This window comes from Alligator sinensis, unplaced genomic scaffold (genome assembly GCF_000455745.1).
Source record: "Alligator sinensis unplaced genomic scaffold, ASM45574v1 scaffold525_1, whole genome shotgun sequence".
Classification (NCBI taxonomy): domain Eukaryota; kingdom Metazoa; phylum Chordata; order Crocodylia; family Alligatoridae; genus Alligator; species Alligator sinensis.
This window is the reverse complement of record NW_005842936.1, coordinates 374,933-396,657: the sequence shown is the minus strand read 5'-3', so window position 1 is coordinate 396,657 and position 21,725 is coordinate 374,933. Positions and strand designations below refer to the sequence as shown.

The window sequence follows — 21,725 nt, the reverse complement described above, 5'->3', positions numbered from 1 at the left end:
CCCCCGGAAGAGCCACTGGGCTCCGACTGTCCCACCACCCTGCCTGGCCAGGGCCCCATTCACCCAAGCCCCTGCCCCTGCCTCGTTCCCTCCCTCATCACTGGGGCTTCAATTTGCTGCCCCCAAGAAAAAAATATAAAGGGGTACATGAGCTGAAACTTTGAGACAGAAGGTACACTTGTTAAAAAAGGTTGAAAACCCCTAAGCTAGGACACTGTATCATAAACTTAACACTTATCATTCCACTTAATGAAAAGAACTGCAGCCACTTGTTCCCAAACCCAGGCTTCATGTGCTGCACTCCCAATGTTCTTGCAAAGCCACCAAGCAATTCTGCTGTTGGCAAGAAACAGAAATTTGCTAGAAAGCCTTAGCAAATTAAACCCAGCTGCTTAAGCAGAATCCCAGATGTCTCCTACAATATGTAGCTTTGATAGATTAAATTGAGCATAAGAAAAAGATGAAATATTTATGAAAATTAAATTTACAGGATGTATGTTTGTAAGCCTGGAAAACACTTTTTCGAATGAAGACAGGAAACCACATTTTTCACCTCAACAAGTTAGGTTATAGCAATGGTATTCACATTAGCCTCTGAGATGCTTATGTTTCATGCAGGATGATTAGCTTTCATTCAAACCATGCATTCCAGAAATGGCAACCAGGACTACAGACTTTGATGCTAGCATATCAAGCATTTTTAAACTACATGCATAAATGAAATTTTATGGTTACTTTTTTTCTTGTGTAAGAGCTTAGTATTTTGGGGGCTGGCACAAAGCCATCATCACATACAGTACTATACATGGAATGATACTCTAACATTTGACATCTAACACTAACGGAATGAAAAAATGAACTATTATAAATTTTGAGGCACTGTACTGGATAAGCACCCATCTAATTCAAAATAAATACTTTTGATTTTTAGATGCTTCTTCAGATTACATAATAGCTTTCCTTTGGTGATTTGCGCAAAAATACTCATGGAAGCAAAAAAATGTTAGGAAAAATCAGTAATGAAAATACCAAATCGATTTAAAATAAAATTGGGACTGAACAGCTTAGAGGAATGATAATGGATTCACAGCTCTGTAGAATTAGATCAGCAAGGGGAATACAGCTAAGGGGAATTATTTACTATTTCATGACTTTAAGGTAGCATATTTGAAAAAACTTGCAAAAGTATCAGTTGATTTTACAATGAGAAATGTCCACACAAAGGCCACCAGCCCAGCTGGCAGCTCTAAATGGTCTAAACCTAGCTGACGCACAAGCACTCTTCCTTATGCAACATGTAGTCAGTGGAGAGGCTCTAGAATTCTTCTGCTAATTGTTCCTAGTTTGATCTTGGACTACTCATGGGGTATTCTTGTTAAAAGGTTAAGAGATGCAATTAACTTTTTCTAGTGGATTGAAAAAGCCCAGAACATACAGTGTCAGTGTACAGTGCAAAGGTTATTTCTTTACTCAGAACTATATTTGAGTTCCAAGTTAATTCAACAGCATGAGCTAATGTTGTGCCTTGGGAGTAATTTTTTGTGGCTCTTCAGCCATCTGTTATTTTGAAAAGTCTGCTTGATATAATTGTCCATGTGCTGAGGGATTAGAAAATGTATGCAGTTTTTATCATATAATAATAATAATAATAGATATAAAATGAAACAGAACCCCACAACTGAAAGGAAGAATAGAGACAGAATAACAACCTCACCTTCCAGTGGGCCTTTAGAGCTAAAGAACACTAAGCAGGCAATTGGAGTAAACCTGCACCGATACTGCTAACATTATACCTGCTCTGTGGACTAACAGAGGGCTGCCTGTCCAGTATTTTTCTCACAGAAATTAAAAGTTCCCTGACCCCAATGAACTAAGAAAAATAAAATTCACTCACCTCTCCTTGTACTTGTACTGTAAAAACGACTTCTGTCAACATAACTGGGTCATTGGAAGGACCAGGCTGATGGAACTGTTTGACAATTCTCTCCACAAAGATGTCAACCATTTATATCAAGAAACACCATAAGAATATAAGAAGTGCCGTAATGGGTCAGATCATTAGTCCATGTAGCCCAATATCCTGTCTCCAAATGTGGCAGCAGTGGATGCTATACAGGAAGAACACCTAACTAGATACATCTAGAGTGATCTATTCCCACATCCATTACCCTCCTTGGCATCCACCGACATTGGTTTTGAGATGCCTGAGGAGATTTCTCAGACTGTTCTGTTCAACAGCTATTAATAGATGTATCATTTATATATTTTTTAGTCCCTTTCTGAACCTGGCTATGCTATCTTTCTCTGCTACTTCCTGTGTCAATGAATTTCACAAGTTAACTATGTGTTGCATAAAAAAGTACTTTCAATTTTTAGTATTAAACCTGTCTCCTACTAATTTCAGCAGGTACTCCCTCGTTCTAGTATTCTGCGACTTGGTGAACAACAGTTCCCTGTTCACTTGGTTCGCACCCTTCATGATTTTATAGACTTCCAGCATATCCTTCCAGATCCTTCTCCTTTTCAGACTGAAGGGTCTTAGGCTTTTTAGTCTCTCCTCATATAGTATCAGCTTTATACCCCTGATCATTTTGGTTGCCCTTCTCTGCATTTTTTAAATTTTGCTACATCCTTTTTGAGACCACAGCAGTACAAGATTCAAGATGTGGGCACACCATGGATCTGATGGCATGGTGATAACATCTATTTTTTGTTTTCAATTCCCTCCTTAATGACACCCAACATTTTATTGGCTTTTTTGGTCACTCCTGCACATTGAGCTGATATTTTTAAAGAATTATCTATGATGACCAGGGATCCCGGTTTTCTCTGACTTAAAAAAAAATCCCCAATTTTCGGTTAAAAGTAAATAACCCCAAAGCCACGTTTTCCCATGATTAAATGGAACACTACTATCTATCTATCTATCTATCTATCTATCTATCTATCTATCTATCTATCTATCTATCTATCAGCAGTGTTTTATTTAAATCATGGACAAAGGTGGATTTGGGGTTACTTTTGTTTAACCGAAAATTGTCACTTTTTTTAAAATCAAAGAAAACCAGGATCCCTGATGATGACTCCAAGGTCTCTTTCCTGAGTCATAACAGCTAGTTCAGAACCCGGCACTGTATACATGTAATTGAGGTTATTTTTCCCCTGGTGCATTACCTTGCACTTGACTACACTGAAGTTTATCTGCCATTTGCCCATTCACTTATGCTGGTGAGATCTTTCTGCAGCTCCTCTCAGTAATCTTGGGATTTGACTACCTGGAATCATTTGACAGTCTCCAAACCTGGAGATTTCACCGTGGACCACCATTTCCAGATCATTGATGTAAAAGTTAAACAAAACTGGGTCCAACGATCCTTGTAGGGCTTTTGACCTCCTCCATCCTGAAAAGTGACCATTTAAAAGCCCTACCCTTTGCCTCTCATCTTTTAACCTGCTTTTAATCCACAAAAGAACCTTCCCTCCAATTTCAAGGCAAAACAACTTTCTTAAAAGTCTTTGGTGAGGGATCTTGTTGAAAGAGTTTTAGAAGTCCAAATGTATTGTCAACTAGATCCCACTTCTCCAGATACTTGTTGATACCCTAAAGAACTCAAGCAGGTTGATGAGGCAGGATTTCCCTTTGCAAAATCCATGTTGAATCTTCCCTAGCAGTCCATGTGACTGATGAGTTTAGTTTTTATTAAAGTTTCTACCAACTTGAGGAAGTAAGACTCACTGGTCTATAGTACCCAGGATTAATTATCTCTGGAGCCCTTTTTGAAGATGGGTGTTATGTTGACAACCTACCAATCCACTGGCACAGAGGCTGCCTGTAACAATGGGTTACATATTATTGCCAGCAATTCTGCAATTTCACCTATGAGTTCCTTCAGAACTCTTGCGGGAATGCTATGTAGTCCTACTGACTTAATAGTATTTAATTTATTGATTAAGTTAAGCATATTTTGCTAGACACTCGTCAACATTCTTTTTTGACCTGCCTTCTTTCACTTTTACACTTGACCTGCCAGACTCTGTGAGTTTTCCTGTTTTCTATCTTTGGGCATACATTTTTGAAGGATATCTTTTTGCCTTGAATGGCCTCTTAAACTTTGTGTAATGGGGTCCCTGCCCCATTACTGATCGGAGGAGGGAATCTAGGGCCTGCTGGCCAGGCCAGCCCTTTGAACAGACTTAATGATAAAAAGGGACCTTAAATAAGATGGCCACCCATCCCAGGTATAGGCAGTGATTGGCAGGCCTGGGGCAAAAGTAGAGAGTCAGGTGACCCAGGAAGAGGCTCAAAAGCCCAGGGCTTCGCCCAGAAGGGGTACTCTGGCTGTAGGAGCCGCAGGAGGCAGAGCTCTAGAAAAGAGCCAGCCCAGACTGCCTGGGAGAGAGGATTTTGTGTTACAGAAGAGCAGAAGGGACTCCCGAAGAGGTTGGAGCCCAGTGATGAGCCAAGCCAGGAACCTTTTCATGCCAGCAACGAACATTTAGGTTATATTTTGGAATTAAACTATGCAGGGGTTTTAATGGTCCACTTAGTGCCCTTTCTGATCTATGGTACAAACTTTTCCTGAGATTCTAATATGATATTTTTAAACAGCTTCCAAACTGCCTTGCAGGCTTTTAACATTTTTGACTGCTCCTTTAAACTTCTTTCTAACTTCCTCAGTTTTGTGTAATTTCCATTCCTAAAGTTCTATTTTCAGCTGATTCCCTCCCTTTAGAATGTTAAACATGACTATGTTGTGGTCATTACTACAGAGTGGCTCACCATCTGATAACTCCTGAAGTAGGTCCTGTGTGTTATTCAGGATCAGGTCTAGAATTGCTTCTCCTGTTGTGGGTTCAAAGATGAGTTGTTCCAGGAAGCAGTCATATATCACAACCAGAAATTTTAGTTCCACATCTTGTAGCTATTAGCAGTTTCTCTAATCTCCCTGGAATCAGAACTCATGGTAGAGGTGATATGTTTTATTAGACCAACTAGATTTTTGCAACAAAAAATTCCTTAATCTAATCTCCCTGAGCATTTCATAATCACATTCACCTTCCTGATCAGGTGGTCAGTAGTACAGTTCTATATTCTTTTTATTCCAGTATGGAATTTCTACCCACAGGAGTTCTATAGTAGTTTTTCCTGTTAGATGAAATTGTTATGCTGTTACCGTCTAAACCAACCCTAGATGTTCTGACTTATCCTCACCATTTGTAACATATTCCAAAACCTTTTTTTTTTAAAGGTACAAATATTTATTTCTCTTTAATGGGATCTTTGTATAGTCAGAATAGAGAATGTTTACTCTGCCATGCCAATAGGGTGTCAGGATTCAGCAGAGAATATAATAAGCATTCAGATTGCACATTTGTCTGTTCTGTTTGCATTAGCATTTTGTGTTTGAAGCAATATTGTAAGAAATTGCTGATATAACATCATTGCCTTTCTAATGATATCAGAGTGGCTCCACAGTCCAGCAGATGTCACTGAAATCAATAAGGTTAGAAAATAACTTTTTGCAGTTAGTATCCACTGCAGAATACTGACATGTATTAAATGGTATGAGTAGAAGCCATCAAGTGTATTCATTTGCTTTCTATCCTCAAACGCAGGAGTCTATTCTGCTCTTTCTAAGTGGTAGCACACATTATTCCTATTACTTTTAATGAGGGCAAGGGCCCTAGTTCAGCCAAGTATTTAATCAAGGGAGTAGTTCCATTGTTTTCATGGGGATTACTTAGACTTAAGTACCCTTTAATCAAGGCCACTCAGCTACTTAGGTTAACTACTTGTGCAACCAATTTCAGTCCACTTAAATTATTCATGTGCAAGCTCTGAATATGTAACAATTGAGACTTAAGTAGAAATTCTACAAATGTAGCGCTTGCCACGTCAGAACACACCTCTAGGCCTCAAATCCAGATCCAGCACTTGGCAGGATAAGTATGAAGGCAGAATCCAATTTTGCCAGATGCAAAAAGGCTCCTTATAAACCACTTGTCTAACTAGCTGCTTAAGTGCAATTCGATTTCCCTTTTTTCCAGAACTGAATTGCACTTACTCAGCTAAATGCCTTACCTAGTTACAACAGTGACCACTGAGTATGCCCCGTAGAGATCCTGTTCATCTCAGGAGGGATGTAGTGGCCACTTGGACCCCAGAGCAATTCTATTTCACTCTTCTGGGCATCAAGGGGCTGCTCAGAGCCCAAACAAGTCCAGGACTAGGCAACCAGCAGAACTAGGCAGCAGGACTAGGCAGCCCAACTCAGCAGGACTAGGCAGTACATAGCTACTCACAGCAGTGCAGCTGCAGGCGCAGCTGCTGCACTGCTTTGCAGAAAATCTGAACCTAGACTACAAACAAGGGGTAAGGCAATGAGCAGGCAGAGTAAGCATGAGCCAGGCTACATAAGAGAGGTAACTGAGAGTGACCCTAATGGCTAGGGACAGACATTCAAAAAGCCTGAATTGATTCAATAATTACAGGTTAGTCTAACCTGGCTAGACTAAATCACTTTGTAACTGCACAGACATCCCAGACATGTAGGCACATGCCTGCAGTGGCTCAGGCTAAAAGGCAGGGGTGCTAGAGCAGCCCTCTCTTCCCTTCTACAGGACTGAGCTGGGGGGGGCATGGCCAGGCCCCAGCAGGATGCTCTGATTAGTCCAGCAGGGAATTGATAACACTGTTTATTTATCACCCCTAACTCAGTGTTTATCATCCCATTAAGAAAACAACAGAGGGGCATTACCAGCTATCTGTTGATTCAGCACAGACTATACCCAGCATGTGGTCTGCTAGCTAACACACAGACATCTCTCCAAAAGTTGGAGGGGAGGGGGGAATTCCTGCTTAGCAGGGAGTGCTGAGGGGGAAGGGGGGAGCAGCTACAGTCTCTACCACAGCTGCAGCCAGGGGGCAGAGGGGAGGGTCCAGCCCTGCTGTGGAGTAGAGAGCCCTGCCCAGCCCAGAGAGCATGCCGGGATGCTGAGGGAGTCTGATTTATCTTAAACCAGCAAGGGGTCTGGGGAAGACATTGCATAAACTGGTTTGAGCCAAATCAGTTAAGTCTGATACTACATTCAACCAGGTTTATCTCAAACCGGTTTCAGCCATTTTCAAACTGGTTTATGTACACTGAACATTTGTTTCATTACAGGTTTAACCCAGTTTCTGATCACTTAAACTGGTGTATGTGTAATGTCTGTCCCTAGACAAAGAGAGCAGACAGCTAGATACAGGACATGCAGGGATTGGGAGGCAAGGGAATCAACTAGGAAGTAAAGTGGACTAGGGGGTACCATGTAGGAGATAGAGACAGTTTAGGGACAGCTCAGGTAGGAAACTAAGGCCAGGGAACAGAATGCACCTATCCAGACAGGGCTGGGACACCTAGGGCATCAAAGAATGACTGGATACCAGGATAGGGAGCAGAGTGGGACTCTTGAAAGAGGACTGGGTCACAGAATGAAAAGGGATATCGTCCTGCACACCATGGTGCTGGCCATTCAGTGGCACTGGCTTGTCTAGGGGAAATCTCAGCTGCATGCAAACAGTCAACATCAGGTAAGTCCTGGACACCCGGACTTGTTATGTTATGTTATGATGTTATGTTAACATCAAAAACCCCATGCAGCACTCTCCCTTGTCCACGAGCACATACTGTATGAATGAATATGATGCTGGTCAGCAGTGTCCACCTCGAGTTATACCCAACATCATGGTCAGGTTCCCTGGGTCCAGTCATGATGTCTCCATGTGGTCCCAACGGTTCCTCCTCCAGTAGCTCCACCACAGCAAGTTTGCACCTTGAAGGCTTCACCTCTTTGTTCCTGACCACAGCTGCCTGGCCCCCTGCAGCTGGGCTCCTTTGGCTCTTGGAATATTTGTTAAACTGGCCTGCTGCAGAAGTCAGCTCTTATGAGGCATCACTCTCAAGGCCATCTCTCTTTTGTCTCTGCACAACTGATTGTTAATGGCTCCTTTCCTTCCTTTGCATTCTCAGAATCAATGCCAAAATGCTGCAAACCTGTTCACACCAATGCACCAAACCACTTGAAGAAAGGGCTGTCAGCCCACTCAGTGTATGCTAGCCATTCCTGCATACATCCAGTGGCACATTATAAGTAAGCCCAGAAAAGGTAAGCGGGATTTTTATGGCTTGTTGTATTCGCAGAATGTAGCCGTAAGTCACAGATTTCCTATACCTGAACGTCAGGAGATAGACAAAGGAAGTAAGGCAGAAACCATGGCAAAGGAGGCAGCAGAGGAGAGCAGTCTCAGCCCTACAGCCTACAAGGACATGAGCCTGAAAATCTAAGATGGAAAAGGAGGCATATGGGGCTGCACCACTGGCCAGGGGGCACCAGGTCATGTCTCCTTGCTCGACTGGAGCAGACAGCTTGGGCCAAAACTACCCTGCCCACCCTGCAAGGGAAGGTACAAAGCATCCTGGGATGCTGGGGGACTGTGAGTTAACTTGAATCTGGAGGGGACCTGGTAACTCACCACCTGGATAAGGGAGATGAGGTTAGTTAGGGATGAGGTTAGTTAAATCTGATACTTCATCATCCATCCAGGCTAATCTTAAACCAGTTTCAACCATCTTGAAAGCAGTTTATGTGCACTGAACCTGTACTGTGTTACAGATTTGAACCAGTTTCTAATCACTGTTTCTGGTTTGTGTGTAATTTCTGTCCCTAGCCTGCATGCATCACATGTCCCAGGAACTGAACATGCCATGTGTGGGTCAACTTGAGATCCAGAACCACTGCCAGAAGTTAGATGATGTGACTCCAGCCTGTGGACTGTATCTTCAATACCCCTGCTTTACTGCATTGGCTCCAGGGATACTTTGCATCTGCTGACATATTCACCCAGGACTGGCCTGGGATCTCTGCAGAGCACTATTATAAAAAGAGTATTTCTAAACTGGAAAATGTCATCCTAATTATTCAGAACACTGTTTTGCATCTGAATAGCGCCTTTCATTTGTGGACTGCAAAATAAGTCTCACAATGTTCCTGAGAATCAGAGAAAAAATAAGTGATTTGGCTAAGATCAGCCCATCAGTGGAAGAGACAGAAACAGAACATCACAGGTGGCTCATTTTACATCACAAACACTACATTTCCTTTACTCTTAAAGCAACCTCTCTTCTTCCATTTGAAATATCTTGAATTATTTATGGTAAAGAGAGGTTACATACAGTGGTCTTTATACCTTGCCAAAATTAATCCTAAATAATTCCATTTCAGGTTTTCAGAACCACTTTTTTTTTTTACACCTACATTTTAGTGTGTACATGTATGGTCCTTGTGGACTTCATTATTTTAATTTGGACACATAACTATTTAAATCTGCCTGCAGATACAGTAAGCTACCTGGGCTGTAAAAGTATGACCTAATTAGAATCCTGCACTACTACTTTTTCTGCCATTTATTTGAGTCTGTGTCCCATATTATATTTGGATTTAGGAAGTTAGGAAGCACTGAACATATGCAATCTACAGAAAATGAAAGTTGGGACAATCTGAAAATTAATCTGAAAGTTTTCTTGCCAGGTGTATAGTAATTGATACTACCATACAGTAAAACACACTGATGAGAAATGTTTTCTTTGTTTAGTTTATATCTGGAAGAAAAATAAATAGAAACCTGACCAGCCTGAAGGATTAGTTACAAAAACATTCTTTTGCAAGTAAACAGCTGCTGCTTCAAAATGGAACACAATTATAAATAAATAAATAAAATACCAAATCCTGTAGTTAAAACAAACAACAAACATGCATTAAATTCACTACCTTAATTTATACATTTCATGTAACCTTATCAAATTATTTTTATATCAGCCACTAAAGGTACTAGTTTAAGTAATGGATGTCATGTGGATATTTTCCTTGTAACAAATAGTTTAAACAATGCTACCTTTTGACCTGTTTGCACTGAACTGTTTTTGGAATGTTACACCTGTGTATAATATAACACCGAAAGAAAGAAAGAAAAAAGTTGAGACACCAAAATTTTGCCATTTTCCCCTCAGGTACAATGCAAGAGAGATCAAATTTCGAGCATCTGTGATGCTTACCACAAGCTGCTTTTTACTACAGATTAATAGTGGGAGATTAATAGCTGGGAATGCCACATAATAGCTGTAGTATAAAACTCTTAAACACGATCTTACTTATGCATTTAGCAGCTGTGTGAGCCTTAACCATTCAAACTTTCAGTATATTTTGCCATATGGTAACTAGGATCATTTTACACTTAAAAATTATTACTTTAAATGCATGTCATAACTATATTGCCTATGAACTTCTACAGCAACATATTCTAGGGTCATTTATCCTCATGTTCCCTGACACAGTTATTAGTTTTTACATTACCTAAGAAAGTCGATTTGTATCTTATAACTAAGATTTTTCTGAGTTTATATCCTAAGACAGAACTACAATATATTGGTGTGGAGCAAGTATCACAGTTTGGGAGAAGAGGTCTGGAACTTTGCCAGATGACAGTTTGACCAGCAGGTGAACATGAATTTTTTGAGGTGAAACTAAAGTATAGTACCGCCTGCTAAATCCCTTAGGCAGTGAACTGCATAACAAGTAATTACATCAAAGAATTCTGTTACATTAGGTTTATATATTTACCAGATTGCAACTGCAATTAACAACTTGGTTCTATGCAAAGGCCCTGTGCAATTAACACATATGCAACAGAGAACTATTCATTCTGAAGGTAGTTCTTCTACAAGCCAAGGCTAAAGCACACAACAGGGTGCACAATCTATAAAGACTTATGTACTCTCCCACAAGGTGCTTGCCTCCCAGGCTATTAAATCCAAACACTTTTAGAAAACATTAAATTAATTTGAAATGCCAAGAAAACACAAATGCCTACAGAGTTAACAGACAATGATTTAAGACTAGAGTATGCCATAACTGTTGTGCCCCTAAAGGGAAGGATGGAGGGTCACTTATGGCTGTGTGCTAGCTACTTTCATCAGAGGGACCATGGAAAGAGAAAACATACCATGGAGGTGGATGTGTATTGAGCAACCTGGATCCCATTGTTACAATGTGGTGTGCAATGTATGCAAGTCCAAATATAGGACGCATGAGAACCTCTCCTCTGCAATGCTAGAGGTCAGGTAGAAGGGGGACGACCAGAAAAGCAAACTTCAAATCTGGTCAGAATAAGCTTCCTGACCTACTCCTGGGGAGCTCCAACAATACATGTGGTTTTCCCAAAGCAATAACTTACCCTATAACATACATGTATCTTTACCCCTCAGCCTCCTTTGCTGTATTTTTTTTTAACTGTTTTTCATTTCTATAATGAACTTGGCTTTGCTGGGATAATTGTGGCCTGCAGATTTTTTTTTAAATATGAGGTGGTTTCAAGAAGACGACTTTTCAACATTTTCCCTTCGTTCATCTCAGTATGTGTTTTCTTCAATTTTGTCCAATTAGAAACCCTCCACGCTCATTTCTTATGCCTGAATTTTCAACCACTAAATGTATTTCCTAAGCCTGTTTTTGAAAAGTAAAGAATTCCTTACAAATTAGTCTCCTGAAACTTTAAATGTCAGCTCAAATATCTGTTGCTGAAAATTTGTCAGAACACTTGACATTTTTAAGTATCATTCAGTATACACCCCAGAGAATAAGTTCTGCAATTTAATTTGATATGTCACTTTACTCTCCTCTCCCCAGTTCAAAATGACATGATGGGCCTAAGTTACAAGAAGATGAAACTTCAGCTGCTCTCTGATTCATGGCACAACTGCCTCTGAAATTAGCACATGAGAAGTGCATATACATGTTTACAGGTAAAAATTACCTATCTGACTACAGAATAATCACTCAAGGGAATCAGTGGAAACACACTATCTTGAGCCATTTTAAATTAGATTAGACAATGTCTTAGAAAATGTGTTGCAAGAAAGAACACTCTACACACTTGGAGGCACAGACTACGCAGTTTCAAATGTCTTTTTGCATAGACTGCACAGTCTTTTTGTCCTGTGCTTGTACATTGACTAGATAAAGTGGGGCACAGCTGTGCTACCACAATATGCATTATTTTTTAATAACCATCACTTCCTACAAGTTTTTTCCCTGAAACTCTCTGATCCTAAGATACTTTAAAGCATCCATAACTTTCCTGGGTATAAATTTGTTTTTTATTCACCTAGAATCAACACATTTTAGCCCAACAGATTCCAGGGCTGGCAGGCTTTTCTGGGTACATACCAGAATCACTTAGGTCAGAGAAGGCTGGGTGCTAGGACCCAGCCACTGCTTGCCTCCACAGTGACATAAGATCACCTGCAGCAGAAGCCCCTTGTCCATGGACTGGATCCAATGGTTCAATAGGCCGGATCTTTGCACTGCTGCACTATCCTTTGTTTTAATATTAAAAAACGGAGGCCAAATTTTCACATGTAAAAGCCTCAAATTTTGCTTTAAAATCCATATTTAGATTCCTTACAAAAATAATCCAGGTACAGACAGTACAATATCAACAAAGGCCTGGGCTAATCTCTGGTTGCACAATATACAAGAAATAAAGAACAAAGCAGCATCACAACAGACAAGGAAAATGGAACACATGCAGCATGCACAAATGTGCCAGTACCTCTCCCATGCAGAGATATGCACCAAGGGTTATTCAGAAATGGTGCACTGGACCATTAAAGTAGTGTTTAGGAGGATGTGGGACAGATGAAAGCACCTACTTCAATGTGCATGAGCAAAGATTGGTTAAGATACGCAGAGGCATGCTGCTCTTGCTTAGAGAAACAGTGACAACTAACAAACACGTTCTAAGACAGCAAGAAGCCTCCTGGTGAGCTAATTACCAATCATTACAAACTCTGTGTAGCTGTTCGTCATTCAAGGCACGATTTGACTCGTAAATGACTATATGTTGAAAGACAGTTCCAAATGAAACATGAATTCATGAGCATTTGTAGCTGGGGCTAAAGTATGGCATAGACTCCTGCTAACACATGTAGTTACACTGTTGATAAGTTGTATGATTCTAGCTTTTAATTTTCTTTTAGATTTGTTTTTCTCTATTTGACATTTTTATTTTATTTTAATCCAATTAAAATTACCAAGACAAGCAACCTGGATCTCTTATGGTAAAAAAACAAATAAATAAAAAAATTATATATATATATATATATATATAGTATGTGCAAGTCTTTTACAAACTCCCTACATGTTTCCTCTATAAATTGATCTATACCCTTATAAATGCTCATATCTCACTGACCTGAAGGTCAGGTATGCCATTGAGACCCTGTGTCTCTGTGGTGAAGCAAACTGTAGACTAGTTTATAGGCCTATTTTTTAACAGGATCTCATACACACATAGGAACTCATATTTTTAATAAACCTAGCAACTAGTCTACAGTTTTGCTTCACCCACAGTAAAGTATGTTTTGAAAGCTTCCTAAACCTCTGGAATAACACAAAAAAAATCTTTTTCCAAGTAGCCATGTGAGATAAAGGAAGGGGAATTTGCATCCATGCATCCAAACTTTCAAAAGAATAGGAGGATAAATAAAATTTGAACTAGAAACAGAGTCTTTAAATACTCAGAAGCCTGTCAGAAGAGCTGATGGAGATCTTCATGAGAAGCTGAGTAGAATTAAACTCCCTTAGCAGGCAGCAGAGGGTGCTGAAGGAGTAGTGAGCTCTCCCTATAAATGCACACGCTGAAAATAAAGTGTGACACCTCCAATTTATCTACAAAAGTCTGCTTCCTTGCTCAGGTATCATGTTGTCCAAACAGTCTTAAACCGAATAGTTAAACTGGATTTAGCACTTCATCTTAACTATGCAAGATTTTTTCACATTACTCCTATGTAGAATCTTAAGAAGGGAGAAGCCTTTATGCCATATATATGAGAGACAGAAACCTATTATATATACAAAAGCCTTTTTATATATATATATATGCCTTTATATAGGCCTTTATATAAGCATGTGTGCACACACACATATACCATTCATATAATATAAACGTAATTTTCTGGGTCTAAGCATCTCACCTAAGAACCAGATTCTAAACTTTAAAGGGTAAAGGGGGTCACTAATTTGGTGAGATAATTAACTGGGGAGCAGGAAGATCAGCTCTGGTTCTAAAATTCAGAAAACTCCAGAGAGGTTTGGATGCAAGGTTTTATTTGGCTTCACAGTGCTATAGTTAGTACAGACTCAATGAAGTTAATTTTCTCCTACTCTTTCCATTCCTACCCTCCTACTACACTAAACCTTCCAGAGCAAATTGACTAAACAAGTGTGCTACTGCTGTTTCTTCAGGTCATTAGGTTTAACTGTATCATGTCCTATTAGGGAACAGTAAGAATCTCTAAAGAATCAGAAAAACCTATGTTCAGTACTGATGGATTGTAGGTGAGGTCACTGAAAGTTTAACTGTTTAATAAACGGAATCGACTAATTTATGGGAAGAAAGAAAATCCTTCCTTGCAGTGCATATTTATTTTTCTTTTGTGATGTAAAATTAGCTTGATAACTTATTGTTACATGATGAAAATAAGCAAGTGAAAAGACAAAGAATGTCTCCAGAAATTATTTGCAAACTTTTGTGAAAATACATTACTTTAAAAATTAACCCCTTGCAAATTACTGTAAGCCAATTCATCTATTTCAAGCTATGAAGTGCATAAAATTAAAACTGAATCTATATTTCATAATCTTTAACAGTTTTAATTTAAGGTGGCTGTTAAAATGATCTTTCTTTAACCATATAACATGCTCAAATAATCACATCAAAAAGAAAACATCACTTGGAGCTATCATTTACTGTATCCATAAATATGTTGGCTGATTGTACCAACTCTATGCATCAAGAGAATCATTTACATATTTACATATTTAGTCCAAACTGTTTGAAAAGTGCCTCAGACTCCTGTTTTAATGAAAAGCTTCTACTGTATCCTTCTGATAACATCCTTGCAATTCAGTCATGCTACCTAAATATGTAACGTATATGCAGTAGTTAATACTGTACTTTCACACAGTGCACTGTGGTTTGGAAATTCTTAAGTTCTGAGACACCCTTCTAAGCTTTTCCTTTCATTAATATAATTGAACAGTGAGCTGTTATCTTAAGTTCATCCCCCTGCCATAACTACATTGCCAAATACTTTTTCTTCTTACCCCTGGTATGCATGGATAGCAGCATGATCAAGGAAATGTGAAGATGCCAGTAAGGTTCTTCTAGCCAACCCATTGCAGCAGGAGAGGAGTGATTCTGATTTGCCCGTGTTAGTCTCCTGTTTCTTTTCTTTCCGTATTTCACGACAGTCCTTTGGTACGGCTCTGTCAGGTCCTCAGACAAGTCTGCCAGCAAGCCTAAGATGAGAATGTGAAAGACAAGCCTGTTACAAACTGGTTCTGTCACCACATAGACCTCAATTGATCACCTCGTGGGGAGGACAACAAAAGGGCAGCAAGGATCCCAAGCTGGACTGGATTCCTGACACAGGAGCATGGATTGACTGCCCGCACAGGGATTTGTGTAAACTTAGAAGCTGCAGCCGGACGAGTCTTTAACTCCCTCTTTACTTTACACATACAAAAAACCAAGCCTTGAAATTTCACTGGAGGTTTTCAAGTGGGTGCAAGCAAAAGCCTCCTGTCAGACTACTTGTAAATTGTTTACTTTACAAATTAAGCGCTGCCTATTCCTTTTACTTTAAATCACACCACAGTTTTCTTGTGAATTCCCAATATTAAGGATTGCTCTGCAACAATAACAGGGAATGGCTAGGAACAATCAGGGAGATTCAGAATCAGGGAGATTCAGAATGGCTGTGTCTGCACATTGTGAGTGTAAGATAAAGTTTCCATTTTTTGCATATTCATTGTTATTTATAGGAAAACTGTAAATACACTTTTTAAAAAGTCTGTGAGATTCTGTACATGTGTATAAGTTATATGAAACTGCAGTAAACTTATATGAAGTAGAAATGTATACAGATCTCATTAAATTAAATCTACCCAAACTATGTATTTGGTCACAGTAGTTTCCAGAAAGGGGAGGGGGGGGGGGGGAAAGAAGGGGGGGGGGGGGGGGGGGGAAGAAAGAGGGGGAGGAAGGTAGAAGGAAAAAAAAGAGAAGGAAGGAGGGGCATGGGGGTGGGGTGGGGAGAGATGAGTTTTACAATGATAAAGTTAGAAAGAATACAGCACAGTCACAGTTCCAAATTCCTGTTCTTTTCATTTTATACAGATATAAAGGTTACTGCACTTTATCTGTTGTCTTATACTCTGCTATAGCTTTTGGAATACATCCACAGCTAGTGTAAACCGACATAGGTCCAATGGATCCATCAGAATTTAACACCAGCTAGGATCAGCTCTCCCCACACCCCCACCTGGTCTTGATATACTGAGAAGGAAAAAGAAAAGGCTGCAAAAATTAGCATTGCAATAAAAAAACCCTTAAATACTGAATAACCTTATTAATCCACCTACAAAAATGGACTGACAGCCTCACCACCTCTGAGCAAAGATTTAATAGCACTGAGAGCTCATATTCCTCATGTATATTCACAAATATACTACAGTACTGTACATTTATTACTACATATTGATATATTATCATTAATAATTAAAATACATTACAATTGTCTAAATAAATGAGGAAAATACATTTTGTGATGCATTAGTCTTGCTTTTTTATTATGTTTGTTCAATTAAGATACTATACCACTGTAGTCATTGAGAGCTTTGGCGTCTCAGTGGGCAAGGTTCTCTTACTCTTACTTGAATAGTCCCACACTCTAAAAGTAGACACATTTAGGTTCTCCAGAACAGAGATCACCTCTTTGTTATATTTTTACACATCACCTGGGAAAATGATATCTAGCCCCCCCCCAATTTGAGCCCTTCAGTAATACTACTGTACAAATAAACAATAAGCAACAATGGAATAAAGACTTACTTATTGTAAGAATAATCAGATATAAGCCTGGTAGAAATAGGACTTCACAAGCTATTTGGGAATTGTGTAATGTTACCTTTGGATTCCCAGGCATTAGCATGAATTACTTGGGGCCCATGAATAAATTATGTTTTTATTTAACTTTTTAAACATTTGTTTCAATTCTTTACTTCCTAACTTATCACTATTACCTTATAAAGCAACTGTATTGCAGATCTGCATATTCATCCTCCACATAAAACATATAACGTCACTCTGGTTTCTCTTCAGATCACTTCAAGCCATTCACATACAGAATTGGAAAGTACAGAAATAAAGCAACATGTATGTTTCTAGCCTAAACAGTGTTTACTCTGAGCTGCAAACTTTTCATCATTTGAAAAATGTGATCCTAGCTGCTAATTAATTTTAATTAATTAATTTTTATGTATATGCTTTCTTCCAAAGGTGCCATCCAAGTTTCTTTACACAGCTCACAAACAGAGCTTAGGATAGAGTTTAATCAAATGCTGATGCCAATTTAAACTTGTTCCTGATACATAGACACACACACACACACACACACACACACACACACACACACACACACAATCATCTCATGAAGAAACCATATCCTTTATCAATCAAAATCTACTGAACAGGCCATTCTAATCAGCAGGGATCAGGGATTTGTCATGGAAATATGCAATGAACCTGGATTTTCTCATTTAAGGAGAAAAATCCAGCTTTTCTCCTTTAAAGGAGAAAAATGCAGGAAATGGTGAGTTTCCCCTGCAACCTGGCGGAGTTACAGCCTGCAAGGGGCCAGGGGGTGTCCAGGGGGCAGCAGTGGGTCTGGCTCCCCATCGCTGTGCATACTCCTGGGAAGGGCATGGGGAGCATGTGCCCCCTGATTTGCGTGCAAGGTGGGGAGCAGGTGCAGCCTGCCCACTGTGAGCTTAGGCTTCCTGCCCTGCTCCCCTCCCCCCAGGCCTCTGCAGCCCAGCAGGTGAGACCCAGTGCAGCAAGACAGAGTGGGGTCGAGAAACTCAGTGCCACCACTGCGAGTCACGTGCCACCATTGCAAAGCACCCCCTGCCTGCCCAGCAGCAGCAGGTGGCACAATCCCACACTGCCACCCCTGTTGCTGCTGGGAGCACAGGGGGAGCCTCGCCAGCACGTGGCTGTCAGTGATGACACTGAGCTACCCCGCCTGGCCCTGCTCTGCTCTGCTGTCCTGGGTCCCGTCTGCTGGGATGTGGAAGCCCCACAGGGAGGGCAGCAGGATGGGAGCCCAAGCCTGCAGAGGGCAGCCCGCACCCGCCCCGACGAGGTCCACTCTGTCCATGCTACCCAGGGGGGAGGGGGAGCCAGGTTCCATGTTCTGCTCCGCTGGAGCAGCCGTCATCTCCCATGGGTGGCAGCCATGGCTCCTTTACTGTTGTGGGGGGACGGGGGCTGTGGACCCAAGTCCCTGGCCCTGTAGCTCTGGCAGCTGGGTGCCCTCTCCAGCAGGACTGGTAGGGCAGGGGCTGTGGGTGGGGAGTGAGGGGCAGCAGCAGGGTCCAGGGGGGCTGTGGGTGGGAGTGACAGGCACCAACAGGGCTGCGGGACTGTGGGTCAGGAGTGAGGGGCAATGGCTTGGGCAGGGCACCAGCATATCAGGGCTACTGAGAGCCACAAAGCAGCAGGGGGACAACCATGGCTAGACCCCCTAGTGAGAGAAGGGTGCAGGGGGAGCTCTGATTTTCCATGATAAAAAATCCAAAATCAAATGCCAAAATGTATAGGTGTTCAAATTAATTTTATTATGGTGATTGAGGCACTGATAGGCTTCCAAACTGCTTTAAAATTGTAAATATATCAATAAAACATTATGTTCAACCGATGCCTTTACACATAATGGCATTTCATTTTAATCATGAAAAATGTGGACTGGGGGTTTTTAATAAGAGAATTTGTGATTTTTATCAGAGAATTGATGATTTTTAAACAAAGAAAATCAGGATTCCTGCTAATCAGTATGGTATTCCATTATTTTCTGCATGCTTAGGTGACCAGATTTAGTCACCTACATTGCCATCTAAGTCCCAAAAATGCCAGTTACCTCACAAGCAGGCACTTTATTCCTGTGTTCATAGCTCTACACACGTGAATGGCTATGTATGTACTCAGAAACTGAATGTGAACCTGGCATAAGAAAAGAACAGAATGTGCCCCTAAATGCTTAACTGCCTGGGAAGGAGTGCTATATGCTATTCTGTACCAATCTCTGCACTGTTAAACACTAGGATGGCTATCACAGCACAAGTCCTTGTGAGTGAGGAAGATATTTAAAGTGAAAAGCAGAAGATAATAGGATGGGAGATAGTATGAGCAGAGAGTACTATGTTAGCCTGTAAGCCTGCAATTGTAGCTTTGAATCTAAAAAAATGCTTTCACAGGAGGAAAAAAGCTAATTAGAATACTCTGAAACCAAGGAGACTACACTTTGCTCTGAGCTCCACCATCATCAGAAAGGAGGCAAGTGAGAGCACCAAAGAGAGTATGTGTTTCTAAGATCAAGTTTAAAATCTTGGGTGAATATGTCAACAGATATCAATTGCCAGAGATATGCTACATACTAGTACTAGTGAAAAATTCTTAAAAACAAAACATGTGGTAGAAGTAATATTAGATGATGCCACAAAGCTCAGCTACAGACGGGGCTGCAAGAGAGTGTAGATCAGAGACACACACCCCCCTGTTCACAGAGCTGTGACATCTAGCCTGCAAGGCTCCCAAGAGGTTAGGAAATTTGGTAGCAGGGCAGCAGTGGCAATTAATACTGCCACCCTCCCCTGATGCCAAACTCCCAAGCCCTGCATCTGGGTTGGGAGCTAGGCCATTCCCCTTTCTCCCCCAACCATGCAGCTGGATCTGGGCCGGGCCATGCCCCCTCTCCCCATGTGGCTGGGCAGACTCTCTCTCCCCTCTGTGCAGCTGTATTGGGCCCACTGGTCAGATTCGGACTGTGGAGGGAACAGGAACTGCCCAGCCAACCCAAAGGGCAAAAAGATTGAGCACCAGTGTTCTCTTGCAGTTGGCAACCTATTCAGATGAGTTTGGGCTAGAGATGCTGGCTCACTAAGGAGAGAGATTAAAGGCATAGAAGTATGGAAACTACAAACGTTGAGAGAGGCAGACTTGGAAGCAAAACCTATATACTGTAGAACACCCACAAAATCATGACCTATACAACATTAACTTACTATTACCAAGTCCTTTTCTATACTAATTACCAGTCATATCAAATTATGAGGCTGTTAATGCATTAGCAGTGGAGATTTCTTTTTTGTTTGTGGCTAACACATAAGACGGGGAGTCAATAACTTCTCCATCTAAATCAGATTTTACTAGTACTGTATGTCCATCATTGTATTATGTAGATCAGTGGTGGTCAACCTGCAGTACAAGTGCACCAAGTGGCATGGACCAAGTGGCATGGACATCCTCTGTGTGTGGCATGTGGCAGATCAGGGAGGGGGAAGGCAACACAATGGCAGATCGGGCAGAAAGCAGAAAGCCAAGCAGTAGGTCAGGCCAGGAGCACAAGGAAAGGATGCAGAAAACAAAGCAGCAAATCCAAGAGAGAAAGGGGATCAGAGTGGCACTTGGGGAAGGTGCAAGGCTGATTTGTGGCATGCCTGCCAAAAAGCTAATAGATATAGATTATAGATTATATTTCTCTCTCTGCCATTGATTTTTCCTTGTGCCCATGAAGGATCCAGATAACTAAGGGAAAGAAACTATTTTTGGGATGGAGCTTAATGTATGACAGATTTAATATCATGATTATCTGCAATAGAAGGGGACTGGACTCAATGACATAAGGGCTAAGTACATACAGTCAAAAACCCCAAGGCTAAATTAATTTAATCTTCACAGGTTAATCTAAAATGTGCAGATTGAACTGATGAACAAATAGACAGACATTCACTTTTGCTTCTGGAAATGCAGCCACATGCTTGCAATGGTTGAGGCAAGAGACTTGAGGGAGCTGGAGCATGCTTCCCTGCCTGGCTGGAGGAGACAGCTTGGGCCAAGGCTAGCCTGCCCACCATGCAAGGGGGGGATTTGCAGGGAAGGTGCAAAGCATCCTGGAATGGTGGGGGACTGTGAATTAATGTGAATCTGGACAGGAGCTGGGACAGAAATTCAATAAACTGATTTAACCTAAATCAGTTAAATCTAATACTAAATCCATCTAGGTTTATCTTAAACCAGTTTAGGCCATTTTGCAAATAGTTTCTGTTCACTGAACTTTTGTTGTTTACAGACTTGAACTGGTTTCTGATCGCTTATACCAGTTTATGTGTAATTTCTGTCCCTAGCCAAGAGGGGCCCAATCATTTTCTTTTCTTTGCAGAGCCTGCCCGCATCTTCCACAGCCAGGGTCGAACTGCCATCAGGCTAAGCAGCCCCTGAGCTGTGGGGAGCCCTGTTCTTCTCCTCTGTGGTGGCGGCACCCCCTGGGGCCACCTGGGTGGGCTGGTAGTGAGTGGGTGCCACCTGGGGGCTCTGCTGCCATGGAGAGAAGGTCTGGGCCCCCCCTGCAGCTCGGCCTACCAGCAGCTTGCCCCCAGGCTGCAGAAGAGGTGGGCAGGCTCTGCAGAAAAAAAAAAGATCAGGCAGCTTTCCGCTTTCTTTTTCTTTTCTCAGCAGAGCCTGCCCACACAAGCGGCTGTGGGTCCTGAGCTTTGGGGGGCCCCGG

At 41.2% G+C, this 21,725-nt stretch overlaps 1 protein-coding gene across 11 annotated transcripts in view; it reads right to left on the bottom strand.

Moving 5' to 3' along the window:
* Nucleotides 1-21,725, bottom strand: part of BMPR1B (bone morphogenetic protein receptor type 1B) — a 519,526-nt gene that overhangs the window by 137,669 nt on the left and 360,132 nt on the right. For all 11 annotated transcript variants that reach the window (XM_006036257.3, XM_006036258.3, XM_014526010.2 and 8 more), the window contains one exon: nucleotides 15,205-15,399. In XM_006036257.3, coding sequence (XP_006036319.1) covers nucleotides 15,205-15,277 — 73 coding nt within the window. In that variant the 5' untranslated portion in view covers nucleotides 15,278-15,399. The remainder of the gene's footprint in view (nucleotides 1-15,204; nucleotides 15,400-21,725) is intronic.